Source organism: Alligator sinensis, unplaced genomic scaffold (genome assembly GCF_000455745.1).
Source record: "Alligator sinensis unplaced genomic scaffold, ASM45574v1 scaffold1115_1, whole genome shotgun sequence".
In the NCBI taxonomy this organism is placed as follows: domain Eukaryota; kingdom Metazoa; phylum Chordata; order Crocodylia; family Alligatoridae; genus Alligator; species Alligator sinensis.
This window is the reverse complement of record NW_005842317.1, coordinates 1060589-1077707: the sequence shown is the minus strand read 5'-3', so window position 1 is coordinate 1077707 and position 17119 is coordinate 1060589. Positions and strand designations below refer to the sequence as shown.

Below are 17119 nucleotides of genomic sequence, written 5' to 3'. Positions count from 1 at the left end.
ATTCCCCAGGAAATCTAGAAAAAAATAATTGCATAAAGTGTCTTAATAAAAATTTGCCCTGCTCATACAAGCCCCAGAGTCCTCACTGCTGTGGAAATAGCTAGGTTTCCACTGCTTCGGTATAAACCGAAGTGTACACCTAACACATTTTCTATCCCAGATTTTCAGTTCAGCTAAGGGTCAGATGTGGTGGGTATGAAAAATGTCATCCTTATTATCCATCAGATAAAGAAACTATACCTGTTACATTCAAGTTCCTCAGGCCAGATGATCCCAAAAGTGTCCATCAATTGTTTACAATCAGCATACACTCTCTCACAAAGGCTTCGACAAGGGTGAATCACATGAACTGGCTCCACACAGGCAGGCACAAATGCGCTGCACAGAAATGTGTGCACATTTGGTGAACAATGGAGATTCACAAGAGGAAGAAAAGGCTTTGTTGAGAAAAAAAAAATAAAAAGAGAAAGATTTTGGTTAGCAAGTTTTAAAACAGAAACCTCAAGCAGAACTAATTTTAATTGCTATGTTTCAGGTTTGTTTTCAAAGGCAGGAAAAACTTCCACTTTTCTAATAGTTATAAAGGAGGATGCTATCTAGTGGACTGAATGACTGGAAATAAGGTTCTGGGTTCTATTAGCACCTCTAACAAACTGTACTCTGGGATGCTGGTTCAGCTGCAACCTCCTGAATTTCATTTCCCCTATTTGCATAATGGGAGCAGTACATACACATACACACATATATATAGATTATTGTAATCTATGACCAAGATTTTGAAATATGGGTGCTTAAAACTGGATCCTGAAAAAACTTGTTTTTAAAAAGGGTTTACTCTCTAGTAGTTCCCACTGACTTGAAAATCTTCACCTCAAAACAGTATTCTCACACTGTTGGGGTACCTGAAAGAATGTTTGTTTACCTATAATGTAGCTTACCATTAATACATTTTCTACATGCCATTTCAAAAACTCAGCACAATCAACAATTCCCCAAAGGGCATGTCTAAATGAGAAGTTTTACTGTGCAGTAAAGTGTCACCATCTACACATGCGCACCATTGATCGTGCAGTTAGCTAGTACCTGTAAATACAGGTACTAGATTAACTGGGTAGTAGCTACAGCGCAGTAACACTTTTAGACGCTGACTGGGAGCAAATTTGTTCCTGGTCAGCCTAGGCAGCAGAAGCTCATTAGCACCAGGACTGGGAAGTTTTCTGCCCCATCCTGGTTCCCCGCATGGAGCTGGCAGCTCCAGAGGGCAAGTGGGGGCTGGGACCCCAGCCCCTGCCTGTCTCCTGGAGCAGTTCAGTGTGGTGCAGAACTGCATGGTTCCCAGCCCCTGCCCACTCCCCAGAGCAGCCACCTCCAGGCCAAGCAGGGCAGCTGCCAGCAAGCCTCTGAACCCTGCCCAGCAGAAGGCTTGCCGGCAGATGCCCCACACCTGGGACAGCTCCCAGCAAACTCCCTGCCAGGCAGGAAAGCCCTACCCAGTAGGGGGCTTGCTGGCAGTTGTGTCCTAATGAGTACCTGTGTGTCCTGACGGGCACGGGGCCAGGAGAGCTCTGCCCACTGCAGGGGTAGCAGTCTCAGCCCAGTGTACATGAGGTCTCCCCTCCTGATGCGTAGAGGGCCAGGGGACAGCTGCTGCTGCAGCCAACTGAGCTCTCCTGGCCCTGTACCCACTCTGACCAGCCCTCTGCCCCTTGCCAGCCCCTCGAGGGAGCCTGGAGCTCCCTTGGCTGCTGTTGGGGAGCAGAGCCAGGTGGGAGCAATCCTGTACCAGGCTGCTCCCATTCGGAGCAAATCTGCTCCGTATAGATGTGTTCCCAGGGACGGCTTACTGTGCAGTATGCCTACTGCACAGTAACATATTTGAAAATTTGGAACAAGACTGAATATCTGGTGACCAAACCCCCAGCATAACATTTAAACAGCATTTTAGTATGAGTTCAGTCCACTACTTTATCACACAGGCTTACTGAAGAAAATATGTTTATTTGTATCACACCAAATTGATTAATAGGTAAAGATGCAAGTATCCTGGCCATTAAAGTGCAGAAACTGAAATGCAATGCACTGATTACTCATGTTTTTAAAATTAGTTTCCCATCTTTGGGCATGGACAGACATTCAGTTTCTCCAGTCTCTGCTCTCTCTGGAGAGCCACGAGTGTACAGAAGTTCATCATTTTTCTCCTAGAGTAAAAAAGTGGCCACCCTGGGAAAAAAATAACTTGGAAAAAGCCTGAGTGAAGTGGCTCCCTGGAGAATTTCTCTCAGGATAGAGAACTTCTGTATAGGCAGCCCATGGGCTTTGCTGCTTCTCCCTCCCCCTCCAATAGGGGGAGGAAGAACATCTGCCAGTCCCAACCAAGCAGGGAGCAGAACTTCCCAAGTACTTCTGGCAGGAAAAGCCCAGGGCTGAAGCAGTTAGGGGGGGTGTTCTGCTCCTGGCTTGTTGCCTGCTTGAATCACACTGCAGCACTTGGGTGCAGGGAAGTATACAACCGTACACCCTGTCCAGCCTTAGCTGGGCTCCAACACAGCATGGAGGAAAGGAAGGTTGGAGGACTCTTCTGTACATGGCACAGACCCCACTCCCACTTTCCCTGATGCTAACAATCCCCACTTGCCTTCACTAAAAACGCCTGCAAAGGTCCCTGGGCTGCATGCTCTAGGGACCCCTGGCAGCCCAGCATCTGCACTGCAGGCTCTTTATTTCCTTCTCAACTTCTATACAGGCCAGTTTTTCTCTCAGAAAAACCAACCTGAGAAAGTTGTCCTGGATGATTTGAATCCATGTACGCAGCCATAGCTGCAGCACATGATAGGAATGCAAGCAACGATAAACTTAGATCAAGAGATCTATTTGAGAAAGCATGTTTCACAATTTTTACAGAAATATAAATCTCCTTGGTTCAAGTTAGTGCTTGTTCTAAAATTCTCTGTATTACCAGGAACAGAAAGCTGAAGTGACCCATTTAAAAATCTGCAGATACCCAGGGATAATGGGCGAAATTCTTACAGCAGAGCAGAATGTGTGATATAACAATGTGATCAGAAAATGAAAAGGCTTTATTTGGCCATTTACTTCCAATTAAAAGGGTATATAAGAGACCAAAGGAAATGGCTGAGTTAATTTCAGAGATACTGGCTATCTTCTTTTGAGGGCTTGTGAAGAGCAGGTGAGGTCCTAGATGATTGAAGGGCAAATAGTGCCCATCTCTTAAAAAGAGAAGGAAGATCCAGGAAATTACAGACTAATCAGCCTGGCATCAATATCTGGAAAGATTATGAAGTGGGTCCTCAAAGAATGTATTATAAAGCACCTAGAGGAGAAAAAAAGTCATTAGGAACAGCCAATATGGATTCACCAAGAGCAAATCATTCCTGGCCAACTTGATTTTTTTTTAGGATAAGGTGACAGACTAGATGGAAGGAGAGCAGTGATACGACATACCTGAACTTTTGCAAGGCTTTTGACACTCACAACATTCTTATTAACAAGCTAAGGAAATACAGGCTACATGAAAGTACTGCAAGTCAGAAATGTAACTGACTGAACAGTCGTACACAACAAGTAATCATCAATGGCTCAATGTCTAGTTGGGAGCAGGTATCAAGTTCCCCAAGCATCTGACCTGGGTCCAGTATTGCTTAAATAAACTTCATTAATGATGTGGTTAATGGGATTGAGTGCATGTTTGACAAATATGTGGATAACACCCATATGGGTGAAGTTGCAGGCATTCTGGATAGCCAAGATCCAGAATGACCTGGATAGACTGGAGGAGGGAAAAAAGTAGTGGTTCACAGTCAACCAAATGAAATTTAACATGGACAAGTGAAAAATCCTGTATCTGGCACGGAATAATTGCATGCACAAATAGGGACTGGAGGATAACTGCCTAGGCTACAGTACGGTTGAGGAAGACCTGGTGGTTACAATAGGCCAAGGGTAGGCAACTATTTGGGCCTACAGGCCACATAGGGAGTTTTAGGGAGCTGTTGTTGCATGGGGGGTGCTGACCTGGGCCACAGCTCATCAAGCCTCCTTATGTGGGATAGGGAAGCAGGTGGGTGGATTTGGCATGGGCACAGATGGGCTGGCATGGGCACTGATGGTGGTAGGGGTGGGAGGAGCCGCAGGGCAGCCCTGGCACAGGCTCTGGGTCCCGCTTTTTCCCCACTGCCACTGCTCATCATGGCTGGGGGCAGACAGGTATGGAGCGGGTGGTGCAGGGACCCCGGGCCAGGGCTGTGCACTCAGCCTGGCTTCAGCGACAGCTTCTTCCAGCTGCTGCTGCCGCTAGACCCAGCTCCACAGAGACATGCTAGAATCTGTGTGGGAAAGGCCTGAGCCTCAGGCTGAGTGCACAGCTCCAGCCCCAGCCTACTCTGCACAGAGGGTAGGGAGCTGCTGCAGAGCCCACTCCAGGCTCGCCTGCCCCAGCCACAACGAGGCACCAGTGGTGGAGGAAAAAAAAACAGGACCTGGAGTACACGCCAAGGCTGCCCTATGGCTCCTCCCTGCCACTGCCACCACCAGGCTGTGCTGGGCCTCTCCTCAGCAGGGAGGAGCCAAAAGGCTCTGGGTACCGCTTTTTCATCCACCACCGCTGTGGCAGTCGGGACTCGGACCCTTGCACAGACTGGGGCTGCGCACTCAGCTTGGGCCCTGCCTGCACAGGTTCTGGCTGGTCTCCATGGGGCTGGGGCCAGCAGCAGCAATAGCAGCCAGGAGCCACCGCTGCCAGGAAATGGAGTGCAGTTGCAAAGTTGCCCTAGCCCCACTGCACACCCTGAGGCAGGAATCACCATGCCAAATATCTGGGCCAGGCAAAATCAAGGGACCTGCTGCAGGCTGGACAAGTCCCTCCACAGGCTGGATCCAGCCTTCAGGCTGTATTTTGCCCACCCCTGCAGGAGACCATGAGCTGAATATAAACTAAGTGTGCTCTTGTTGTAAAAAAACAAAAACAAACGAACAAACTCAACAGCATACTAGGTTGTATTAACAAGAGTGTCACTTTCAAATCAAATAAATTGATTCTTCTGTTCTAGTCGGTACTCCTGAGACCCTCACCTGGAGTACCATGTCAAGTTTTGGGCCCTACACTTCAGGAAGGACATGGTCAGAATCGGAAAGAGTCTAGCGCAGTGACAAAAATGATTAGAGGCCTCCAAAACATGACTTATGGAGGAAAGGCTGAGGATATTTAGCCTGGAGAAAAGAAGAGAAGACTGAGGGGTGGGGGGACTAGAGGGTAATTAGAGAGAGGATGGAGATTGGCTTCTCTCAGGCTGTAGGGGACAGGACAAGGAGCAACGCCTTCAGGCTGTAGCAGAGGAAATTTAGATTGGAGATTAGGAGGAACTCTCTAACTAAGGCAATGGTCAAGCGCTGTAACAGGCTATCTGGAGAAACTGGAATCTGGAAATGTTCAAGAGCACACTGGACAGACACTTGGCTGGAATGGATTAGTCAAACATGATCCTAATTCTAGCAGGCTGCTAGACTAAACGACCTCTTTACTTTTTGATGATCCTTTTTATAATTTGGTCAGCTATCAATGAGTCCAAAGCAGTCAGTCATTCAGTAATTGGCATAAGAAAAAACAAACTTTTGAGTCTACAAGAGAAGCTTTTTAATATTAAAGGTCCTTTTTGAAACAAAGATCCCATAAGTGCAAGTCTGATCGATGAACATGTGATTTGAAAAAGAATGTGATAAATTTATGTTTCTTCTCTGACAAAACTGCAATCCACCAATTTTTTTTAAGGACATATGTTATAGCATTTAGAAGTGTGTGGGGGGGATGAAAAAGAAAGACACAGTAACAGGAAAATATTAAACTACAGAACTACGGTTGTGTGCGGTACCTGTAGATTCCATTACAAAAAGCCAGATTTGTAAAGTTACGTGAAAGTATGTTCACTTGTCCAAAAGCCTGCTTTTCAATTATCCTCACTAGAAGCCAATCTTCAAACACTTTCTGATGGATAAAAAGGTATATGGCTTCAATTCCTTGATGTGGACCACCTTTTAAATGCTAAATACTGGCTTCAAGGAAAAACAGGATTTCACCCTAAAAATTTATTTATTTCCTTTCTGCAATCATGATATTTATTTTGCTTTGTACACAAGATGCACAGGTTTAGAAATATGCCACATTTATTAACTCTGTTATTCTGTTTAATTAAGCTTTGGATTCCCTAATTTTCCTGTCGGTTAGCAATTTTTGTTCTGGCCCAGAAGATGAACAATAGTAGTAGCACGTAACTCAAGAAAAACTGAATTACTTTCTAAATGACTTCCACTAAAATATTTACAGTATTATTTCACTTACAAAATGCATGCAGCTCAAATAGGCAAGACTTTCTCTAGATGAAGTGTAAAAGCTTCAAAAGACAGATAAAGCCTTAGGAATGTCCAAAATTTATACAGATCTACCTTAGTCATCCAGTTAGTTTATGCAAAAGTATGTTGGTATTGATACCACATCCTGTACATCCATCAGCTACATCTTATCATTAACCTAGATTAATTGTAAATGTTAAAATAGACTTCTATAGTGCAAACAATGGGGTCTTGATTAGCGCCTCCAGGTGCTGCTATCAAAGCTAATGAGAGGGCGGAGATTTCTGGAAAGAATTTCAATGAAAATTTGGAAATTCAATTTATGTAAAGGCTTTCTGCAGAAATTGTTACCTTTTCATAAAAAGAACTAGAAATAGAATGTGCTTCTTTTTGGGCTATGAGTTGAACATGTTTAGATTTTGGTGGGTGTAACAGGGGAGCAGCTCCCCGTTACTTTAAGGGAAAAACAGCAGCAGAGTTCCCCAGATGGAGGGAAACACTGCCCTTGAGCCGACTACAGGGGAATGGGTAGCCAGGGGGTAAAGGCCTTCAGTGCCTCTTGCAGGGCTAGCTCCTCTGCAACAGGCCAAGTAGGCCAGACCCCTGATTGGGCAGCAGGGGATACTGCTGCAGCAGCTAGCCCAGCACAGGCAAGCTGTCTTGGAGGTCAATAACCAAGCCTAATTGGAAATCCCTGTATGTTTCCAATCAGGCTTGATGATTGCCACCTGACTGACAGGGACAGCACTTAAGAGGCACAGAAGCTCAGGGCCCTGGTGAAAAGAAGAACTCCCAGAAGGGAGAGGGAACTACTTGAGGGACCCTGAACCAGCATGGGACAGAGGGCTGCAAAAGCCCAGGGTAAGGACTGCTCTGGTGTTTATCCATTCCAGGGGAGGAGGTTTCCTTTTAAAGTGGTAGCATGCATTTCTTCTTTTATGATGTTTGTTTTCCCAGAAAGGAAAGTTTGCATTAAGTAGTTGCTCACCATTTGCACTTAGGTTACCCAGTCAGAGTTGGGACCATCAGGGGTAAAGGCGGTCCCAGTGGTACCTTAGGGGCATGTTACTGCTTTGAGCCCTGCCAGGGGCCAAGCTCAAGGCACTAACGGATGGCACCTGGGGAGAGTTCAAGCCTAAGCTGGCTAAGGCATAACCCAAGAGGGTGAGAACCTGAGCCAAGGGCCCAAAGCCTGAGAGAGGCAAAACTTTAGCACAAGAAGGGTAAGGGCCAGGGACCCAAAGCCCAACAGGGGGAAAGAGGGGGTGATACCTTAGCCCAAGAGGGGTGAGAGCCAGAGGCATAAAACTGTGGGGGGCAGAACCATAGCCCAAGAGGGTGAGACCTAGGCTAGAACCTAGAAGCCATGTCTGGGCCAGCTAGAGCAGAGGGACAAAAGTGGAGAATGCTGAACTACAACAAGGGAGTAGAGGCCAGGGGTGGCCTGGCACTGATTTGGGGCAAAGTGCCCCACTTAAGTGATGAGATGACTTAACAACTGCAAGGCTGTAGGGGAGGTCAGGGACCATGAAATTAACCCTTGAGGCAATTACTGCCCTGGGGGCACAAATGAGCTGGGAGGGCTAGAACCTGAGGGCTGGACAGGGATCAGTGGGGTTTGAGAGGAACCGACTAATAGTGAACTAGGGCTTGCTTTGGGGCCCTGGGGCAGCCTTCCTTTTCAAGAATCAGTAATTCATCAAGGTGTGGCAGGTGGAAGAGAGGATATGGAATAGGGAAGAAATGGCAAGGAGGGGGGGAAGAAGTTGTTTTCATGGTTGTCCCTGGGACGTGGTCCTGCTACAGAGTTCTAGGAAAATCTATTTTTAACAAACTTTTTTCTTATGGTAATTTTTTTTTTTTTTAAATCACTACATAATCATTATACTACTAAAAAAAAGTCTGTAAGGGATAGCCAGTAGAGGCTGACAATTGAGGACATTTTAAAATCTGAGTAAGTCGCTGAAAGATTCATTAGAACTACTGTGTGATTCTATACAGTTGTTTTAAAGATGTTTCCCCACCCCACCCCACCCCCCCCCATACACACACTTCACAACTAGGTATTTTGTGGAAATGAGGAGGGGATAAGGTCCTAACAGTAGGATTCCAGGAGCTGACCCAATTCAGAGTAATAGTTTCTGCTGAATTTGCCTGAAGCATAAAGAGCAACAAGTGTGGATGTTTTCCATAGTCATCTTTATGCCATTTATTTGCCCATGCTGGGGGCAGATTCATATAATATACCCCTGAAATCTAAAGATTTATTTTAGAAACTTGGCTATTTTCTTCTACTGAATGAGCAGCAGCAAAAAGATAAACAGAATGTGCCTTGACCTCTGTTTTCAATTATATGTCTTGCAGTGTGGGTTTTATTTCCAGTTAACCAATTTAGAAATGTTTCATTACAGAAAATAAGACCTCTGCATTTCCTGGAGGGCCATTTAAACAAAAACTCAACAATGAGCCTTATGAGAGAAGAAAAATAAAACCAAGACATTACTATCCCAATCCATGTAAGAGTTTAACTGTTTCAGCAGTTTAATCCCAGATTTGTATTCATTCCAAATATATCACTGGTAAAATGAAGGCAGGGTAGAGTTGCACCTTGTGAACTAACTGGTAAAATAGGTTAGGAATAGTGCATCCTATATTCAATTCAGGAGACTGGAGTAGGTGGACCCTGCAGTGTCTTCCGACCCTATGATTCCATGATAAATCAACTATACTTCTGCTTCCCATGCATTCAAACTTCCTATTCTTTCTTAGTAAGAGGAAAAAGTTACAGTAACTGGAGGTCTTTGTGCTGCATGGCCTATATTTAGGTAGGCTAAATACATCCCATGGGCCACATCTGGCCCACAGACAGGTGCTTATCAATTCACTCTATCCAGCTTGGCCCTGGGCTGCCCCAGCTGTGCTCTCATGGGGGCCAAGTCCCACTCACTCTTGGGGGGGGGGGGGCAGTATGCATGCTGCTTTCCTACCCTTGCTCACAGGATGGCCCTGGCCCCAGCCCCACAGGCAGGGAAGTGTCTGGGGGGGGTAGCAACAACAGCAGCAAAGTTGGGGTTGGGGGTGTGTGGCCACAGCAGCTGGGCAGAAAGGTAGGAAAGTAGCTGGGATGGTGGCAGTGGATAGGACCAAAGCGGCAGCGGGGCAGGAGTATAGGGCCCACACTGTTGCCACAGGGCTGGAGCTGGTAGGGGCACAGGGTGGGGCAGCAGCAGTGTGCAGCCTGGGCTAGCAGGGGTGCAGTCCACCTGACTTCGTTGTGCAGGGCTCCCCAGGGCTTGCATGCAGTTCCCAGGTTCTCCACTTGAGCTGCACACCTCCAGACATAGCCCCATGCAATGGAATAAATGGCCTGGAACCACTTGCTGCCATGCACAGGTCACAGGGAACAACAGGGAGCTCCATGCTGTGAAGCTGGGCCAGCTCCACCCCTCTCCCTGGCACTGTGGCCAAGCCCCATAACCTATACCACCGGTTTCACTGTGCAGGGCTCAAGTACGTGAGCTCTGCACAACAGAACTGCCAGCCTGGCCACATGCAGTCCCGGGGCTCACCAGGACCAGGTGCCTCCAGGGGACTTCATCTGCCATGGTCCATTAGTGCCCTGAAGGCCCACTGCATGCTGCTGCCACTCGCAACAGGGGCTGTGCTGTTCATAGGGGAGGGCTCCTCATACATATACCTGCTGTCCCCTATCAACCCATACCCTACCACTACCTGCTCTGCCACTCCCCCCTCCCCCCCAATATACAAGAAAGAGACTTCATTTTGAGTAATTAGGCAAATCACCTCTATGTACACTATGTAAATGCACACAAATTGGGACAAATATATATTTATTTATTTTTTAAGTAAAATTAAAATATGTTATCATAGATGTTTGTTTTTAGTATATAATTTGTTGGGTTTTTTTTCCCCAGTTCCAAGATAGCAACCCCACCTTCCCAAAGTACTTCTGACTTAAAAGGCAGGGGCTAGGTGTGGGACTTATGGTTCCAAGATGGCAACCAGGGGTAGGGCACCTGTCAAGGGGTTGGGCTACCCTTGAAGCCCTTGACAGCTCACCAAAACTCATTAAGCAGCCCTCCAGCTAAAATTATTGCCCACCCCTGGTCTATATCCACATTTCATGTGCCACATGGGCTAAAGTTCAGATGTTTTTGCTTTATCAGTACCCATGAAGCAACATGCACCCTACTCTACACCACAAGGATCAACCTTCTCAGCAGGCATGCCACAGATTATCCCCCATCCCCCCGAAGTGCCACTTTGATCCCCTTCCTCTGCCCAATCTGCTGCCCTGCTTCCTGTTCCCTACTCTGGGATATCTCATGTTTTCTGCTTCCTGCCCTGTACTCCCCTGCTTTATCTTCTGTCTTCCGCATCTTCCCCTAGCTCCTGCTGTGCTGCCTATCCCTTCCCTGATCTGTTGCATGCCACACACAAAGGCTAATAACTAAGCTAAAGGCTGGCAACCCTGCTCTACATAAAGCTCTAGACACTCTACCCATAGGATAAGCTGCAGTTTCCTCAGAACCCTACAAGGGATGAGACTCCGAGGAAGAGATTGTACATACAGACAATGCATCTCAAATAACTCTGCTTACAGATATGCAATTTCTTTTTTTCCTTCAAAGGCTTTTCATATCCACATTCCCTTGAGAGTCAGTCTCAAAGAACAGATGCAGAATCTCAGACTCCTAGCCCAACATCAACTACAGGATCATTTTTCCAAATGTGGCATCTAGCCTGGAAGTTTTAGCAATGACAACACTTAGTGAAGAGGTATACAGAGCTTCAGACAGAAGCCGCCTTAGTAGAGAAATTCATGAAGAAGGCCTGAGCTCTGATAAAGTGGGCCCTTACTACCCCTTGGAGCTTCACTGATGGCTTCTGGATGGAAACTGCTTGTGCTTTCATCTTTTGATGTCTCTGCTATAGCTATAACAGCTGTGGTGACTATCAAAGAAGGTACTTCTTTCTTAGTGGCTCTTATGGCCTGTACAAGTAGGAAGAGAATATGGCAGGTGGAGAAGGTCATCTTCAACTTCAGTAGGAGCAGTATTATACTTCAGTTTTGCCAAAGGTCAGCCTGGAGCCCTTCAATTTTTGCAAGGCTTGATGTTTTGAAACTGAGACCTTCAGGCAGAACCTTGAAGGGTGGAAACAGACATCACCGTTGTACCATCATAAATTTTACAGCAACATAAAGTGAAAAAGATGTCCATACCTTCTGCTGCACTGCAAATGCTCAAATCTGTGGCTATGACTGAAGGTAGTATTAAAATCAAACCTCTTTATTGCAGACCACATCTGTTTGCTTATGATGGAAGAGCTCAAGCTATGTGAAGCTGCTTGGACTATCCAGCCCTCGGGGGCAGGGGGCTTGAGGGGCAGATTCATCCCCCTCAAGCCCTGGAAGCACCTCGGTCCAGGGCATGTGTCTGGGGAAGAAGGAAAACTCAGGGCTTCAGGGTGCATGCCTGCAAGCAGGAGTTCCCACATGCACTCATGCAGTGCACAGGGAAATCCCTCTGCAGTGGGATCAACAGGTGCAGATCACAGGCTGCAAGTGGGGAGGGGAAGGGAGCATGAGTGTGAGGAAATCCCCTGTGGAAAGATTTCTCCACAAGCCTGCAAAGGCATTTCCCTCTGGGCACCTGCAAATGTATAGGGCAGTAGCAGCCAATAATTTGGACCTGAGGGACACACAGGCAGTATTGGTAAAGTCATTGTAGGCCAGGTTGGCTCTCCACCATGCAACAACTCACCAAAACTCCCTATGGGGCTTGGTGGGTGGGGAACAGTGCTCAGGAGCAAGACAGGTGTGATCCCTCTCTGCATGCACTGCCATTGGGGGGCAGACAGGTGGTAGAGGGTGTATGGAAGGGGCATCTGTGTATGGGGGGGGGGGAGGAGAGGAGAGGAGAGGAGAGGAGAGGTGGCAGCTGCTGCCTGGGAGCCAGCCAGGGAGCAAATGCAGCAGAGCTTGCCTAGTCAGTGGCCTGGCCCCGCAGCACTCCATGTGGAGTCAAGCCCTGCCTAGGACAGCCCATACCATGGCTCCTGTCCCGGCCCCAGCCAGTGTACAGCTTCCAGCAGGGTTGTTCCCAGCACAGCTGCAGCTAACAGGGCCTGTACTGCCACAGGGAGGTGAAGGGAGCACAGCAGCACCTGGCCAGCTACAGCTGCACCAGGAACAGCCCCACCAGAAGCTCTGCGCTGGCCAGAGCCCAGGTTGACAGGGCTGTTTTGCTCCCCTTGCCTCTGGTTGCTGCTCCTGCCGTGCCACTCTAGACCAGGGGGAGCTTCAGCCAGGTGGCTCCTGCCCAGCACATGGAGCTCCAGCTCCAGGCTGCCTTTCACCCACTTGCAGGTGGTTGATCATCGCAACAGGCACACAGAATGGGTAAAAGGCCCAAAACAGCATAGCAGAAGCAAGAGCACAGGCCACTGAAATAAATGTCTTCTGCCCCAAAGATTAACTGATCTGATATGGCATTTAAATGTTATCTTGGCTTCAGATCAAGTATAGGCCCTTGCTTTACCCAGCCAAGAAATATGCCTGGGTTGATTATCAAGTTTTGTAATCAGGCACTAAAGGAGAAGTCTTTCAGACACAAACTTTGGCCAAGTTAAGAACCAAGTTCTCACTATTTTAAGTTTGTACTTTAAAAGTCTATAAAGATACCAAAATAAAGGTCACTTTCATAGTTTGTGTTTAATTACCATTGCCCACAGACAAGATAGTGGATTTTTAAATTCCCATCATATGCAATGACTTGTTCATTCCCCCCACTACTCTAATGGGGTCACATGCTGGTGTGCGGGCCGGGAGCGACCCGAGCCCTTTTCCGTGCTGCACGCACTACAGCTGCACCAGGAACAGCCCCACCAGAAGCTCTGCGCTGGCCAGAGCCCAGGTTGACAGGGCTGTTTTGCTCCCCTTGCCTCTGGTTGCTGCTTAGCGGTAGTTTTAAAGATTGTTTACTTACACCGAGATGGCAGTGGTGTAGGCTGGAAAACTTGCTTGAGCTGTAGTTACAGACAGACAACACGGACAATCACGTGGAGTTTGCTAGGCTCCACGGAACAGAGCTCTGGATGCTCTGGGTGAACGCGCCACCAAAATCGAAATCGGAGATGCGTCTTATAAAATTTGCGCTCGAAGACGGGAAGAGGTGGGCGATGGATCAGGTCGCCAAGCTCCTCTGAATCTCACACAGGGTCTCTATTACCCTGTCGTGTATCCAGAGTCCCCACGAGATGGATGTGGAGTCCTCTTCGGCTTGGGCGGAAACTGCTCAAGCCTCTTATACGGTTAACAGGCCAATCGTTAGCCACCACGTGGGAATAAATTTAAAACTAGCCAATAGCGGGGAACAAATTTGCATACCGGTGGCGGGAACTCTTTTGCACCTGGCATTCCTCTTGCAACTCGAGCAATGCACTCTGCAAAAGAAGCTGCAGAAAGGCAGGAAACTCGTCCCTGCACCGGGGTTTTCCTCTGTAACAGGAAACTCTCCCGTGCAATGAAGCTGCAACTTGGCGGGGATAATTCTGGTGCCGAAGCACACACAAATCATGCCTTTGGGTCATGACAGCTGGCAGCCAAATAAGACCACAGTTGCTCTACAGATGATTCTCTATTTGCCATAATGATAGACTGTACTGTGTTTTGTTTAGACTCACAAGGCACCTCTCAGAAAAGGCTAGCTTTTGGTGCTCACTCATTTCTTGACTACAGAAAAATAAAACAGAGCAATCTTTTTTTGCAAAGAACTCAAAGACCATAATGGGTTGACTTGTTTTTGACACTATGGGCTCCTATTTGAAGTCTCTGGGTTTATCTTGAAGATGTAGTGTGCAGATATTTACACACCAAACAGTGTTAATAGTGAGCGGTGCCCTTAAAAAGATCTCCACACTCCAAGCTGCTGCAACACCCGACTGAAAAAAATCACAGCATCAAATACCCAAAAAGCAGAAAATCAGCATAGTAAGAGAAAAATATGTAGCATGACTATGTCCCAGTTTAGCGGAGATAGTCCCAGATTTCAGAGGCCAGTCCTGGCCAGTTTATGAGAATGAATATGAGCATCCCAGAAATGCAGAGGCAAGGGGTGCAATCTGGTGGGGAGGCAGAATGGCATGGAGCAGGCACTGCTGCTTCTGTCTGCCCAGCGCAGAAGGACATCCCACCCCACCCCTGCCTCTGCCTGCAGCAGTGTGGCTGGCTTGGGAGAGGGGTGTCCCAGATTTCCCATTCCCCCATATAGTTACCCTAGAAATATGTAAAAGGATGAAGGTAACAATGACGAGACAGTAAATCAGCAAACAAAGAGAAAGTAGCAGAGATTAAATAATGAAAAGTACAGAGAAAAAAAAAAAACAGTAACAAGAAGAAAGGAGGCAGACCACACAAAACAACCCATTGAAACAGAACCTACAAATTGAAGAAAAAAAAAAAAAAAAAGTGTTATTTGATAGTATCTTCCAAAAACGCTTAATTCATAAACAGAGCTCATATTTAAAAGGATACAGTATAACCTCATAAATCCAGCATGCTCAGGACCAAGCATCTGCCAGATATTTGAAAACGTCAGATTTTTGAAACACAAGTAAAAGGAGCATGGAGCAGCAAGGGGGGGGGGGGGGAGGAAAGAGGAGGCAGGTGGAGGGAAGGATAGCAGATGCAGAGAGGGAAGCTTGCAAGTGGTGGGTGCTACCACATCCACCACTCTGTAGATAGTCACAGCTCCGGGACCAGCTGCCAAAGTGCCAGATTTCTGAGAACTCCAGATTTATGAGGTTATACTTCAAGGTTCCCTCTAAGGTGGCACGTGCGTGGCTGAACGCAATTAAAAGTGCAGCCGCGCACAGCCTTTTCAAGGCCGTGCACCAGGAGAGGAGCTGAAGGTCAGATCCTAGGTGAGGATCTGCTCCCCTGCATCAGGGCAGGGGAGTGGAGCACTTCCCCAGAGCTGGCAGAGCCCATGGCAGCCCCCTGCCCCAGCCTCCATCCCTGCCTTGCCTTACCTCGGGGAGGAGCCGTTGCCTGCCCCAGTGAGGCTCTGCCGGCTCCAGGACACTGCTCCGCTCCTCAACATTTCCCCGGGGAGCGAGGAGGCACGTGGCATCAGGGCCAGGGAGTGGAGCAGTGTCCCAGAGCCGGCAGAGCCTCACTGGGGCAGGCAACGGCTCCTCCCCGAGGTAAGGCAAGGCAGGGATGAAAACTGGGGAGGGGGGCTGGCACGGGCTTCGGGGAAGTGCTGTACTCCCTGGCCCTGATGCAAGGGAATGGAGCACTTCCCCAGAGCCTGCGCCTGGCCCCCAGCTCTGCCACCAGCCCCCTTTGATAAGTGTCCCACGCCGGACTGAGGCGGCGCACTCACGGACCGCTATTCCTTAGAGGGAACATTGTTATACTGTATTTTGTTCAGTAATAACTACTGGACCATCTCATTCTCTCACCTAAAGACTTAAGGAAAAACAAGATTTGGTCAGGTACATGGATGGGTGGGTGAACAGGTGAAACCATGATTAACAATAATGGCATTAATAATGTATCAGCAGGCACATTTTCTACTCATCAGTAATTAATTTATAGCTATGCTTGAAGTTTGGGGAAATCCGTACTGCTGAAAATGCTGGTTTTTAGGATAAAATGGCAAAAAGTCAACTTGTTATCTTGTGGTCACGAATCCTTTTGAGCCAATTTTTGAAGAGGTAAAGATATTAGCTCTAAATTCCCATTTGAGTGGATTTCCTTTTGTGAAGGAAGTCCTAGTCACCTATATGAAACCTCTCCTTGAAGTTTGTCAGTTCAAGTTCACAGAAGTGAACAAAAAGTGTGGAAGTAAAAAGTAATGTCCTCTAAGGAATTTAATGAAGAGAGGCACCTACTATTGCCACTTAACCCGAACTTCCTTTAAAACCAGGTTTAGAACTTACCCCTCTAAAGCAGATACAAGTTTCCCTCGTTTTATGCTGTACATGTGTTCCTGGAAAGTGGCACGTAACTCAAATTCGCATAAAGTGAACCCACTTTACAATGTAACAAATAGGGATATGTTCCAACACCAACTGTACTGACCCCCAGACCCATATAAACACATTTTGATATTAAAAGGGTCATCACATAAGAGCAAGTTTGCACATACAGAACACAAACAAAAAGTGAGGGAAACCTGTTAGGGCTGTGCGAAGTGGCTGTTATGATTCAGATTCGGCTGTTTCAGAGAAACAATAATTCAGTTCGGTGTTTCAGATCACTGTCCCAATTCAATTACGCCAAATCAGTTTCGGAATTTTGATACCGATTTAGAGATTCGGCTATAGACTAAAATACCTGCAACTGTCACTTTTTTTGGCTGATTCAGATGAAAACAGCAGGGATTGTAGCCCATTCTGGGGGTATGAAGCCTGCCAAGTTTCAAGGAGACATGTGCAGGGGTTTCTGTGAAACTGCACCTCAAGTGGTAAAAAGCAAAACTTGTAACACTTGTATGTGCTAAGGGGTGTAGGTTGTAGCCATGTTGGTCTAAGGCAGGGGTGAGCAGAATACAGCCCGGGGGCCAGATCCAGCCTGCAGGGCCTGTAAAAAACTTTGAAAATTAATATTCATCTGCTCTTGATTCCTATCAAAAATGACAGGAACCAAGGGCAGTAGGACCCAGAGGAAGCCCAGCAGGCTCCCAGAACAGCAGGGCCTACCAGGCCCTGCCCCCCACCCCCCCCA

At 47.3% G+C, this 17119-nt stretch overlaps 1 protein-coding gene and 1 long non-coding RNA gene across 2 annotated transcripts in view; one reads left to right on the top strand and one right to left on the bottom strand.

Moving 5' to 3' along the window:
• Positions 1 to 17119, bottom strand: part of FZD6 (frizzled class receptor 6) — a 48464-nt gene that overhangs the window by 15672 nt on the left and 15673 nt on the right. Inside the window, exon 2 of the mRNA XM_025209931.1 lies at positions 241 to 437. Within this exon, the coding sequence (XP_025065716.1) occupies positions 241 to 437 (197 nt within the window). The remainder of the gene's footprint in view (positions 1 to 240; positions 438 to 17119) is intronic.
• On the top strand, positions 7129 to 13171 carry LOC102379696. The gene is made up of 3 exons (XR_324427.2): positions 7129 to 7224; positions 8775 to 8879; positions 11016 to 13171. It is a non-coding gene; the product is annotated as an uncharacterized LOC102379696 (long non-coding RNA).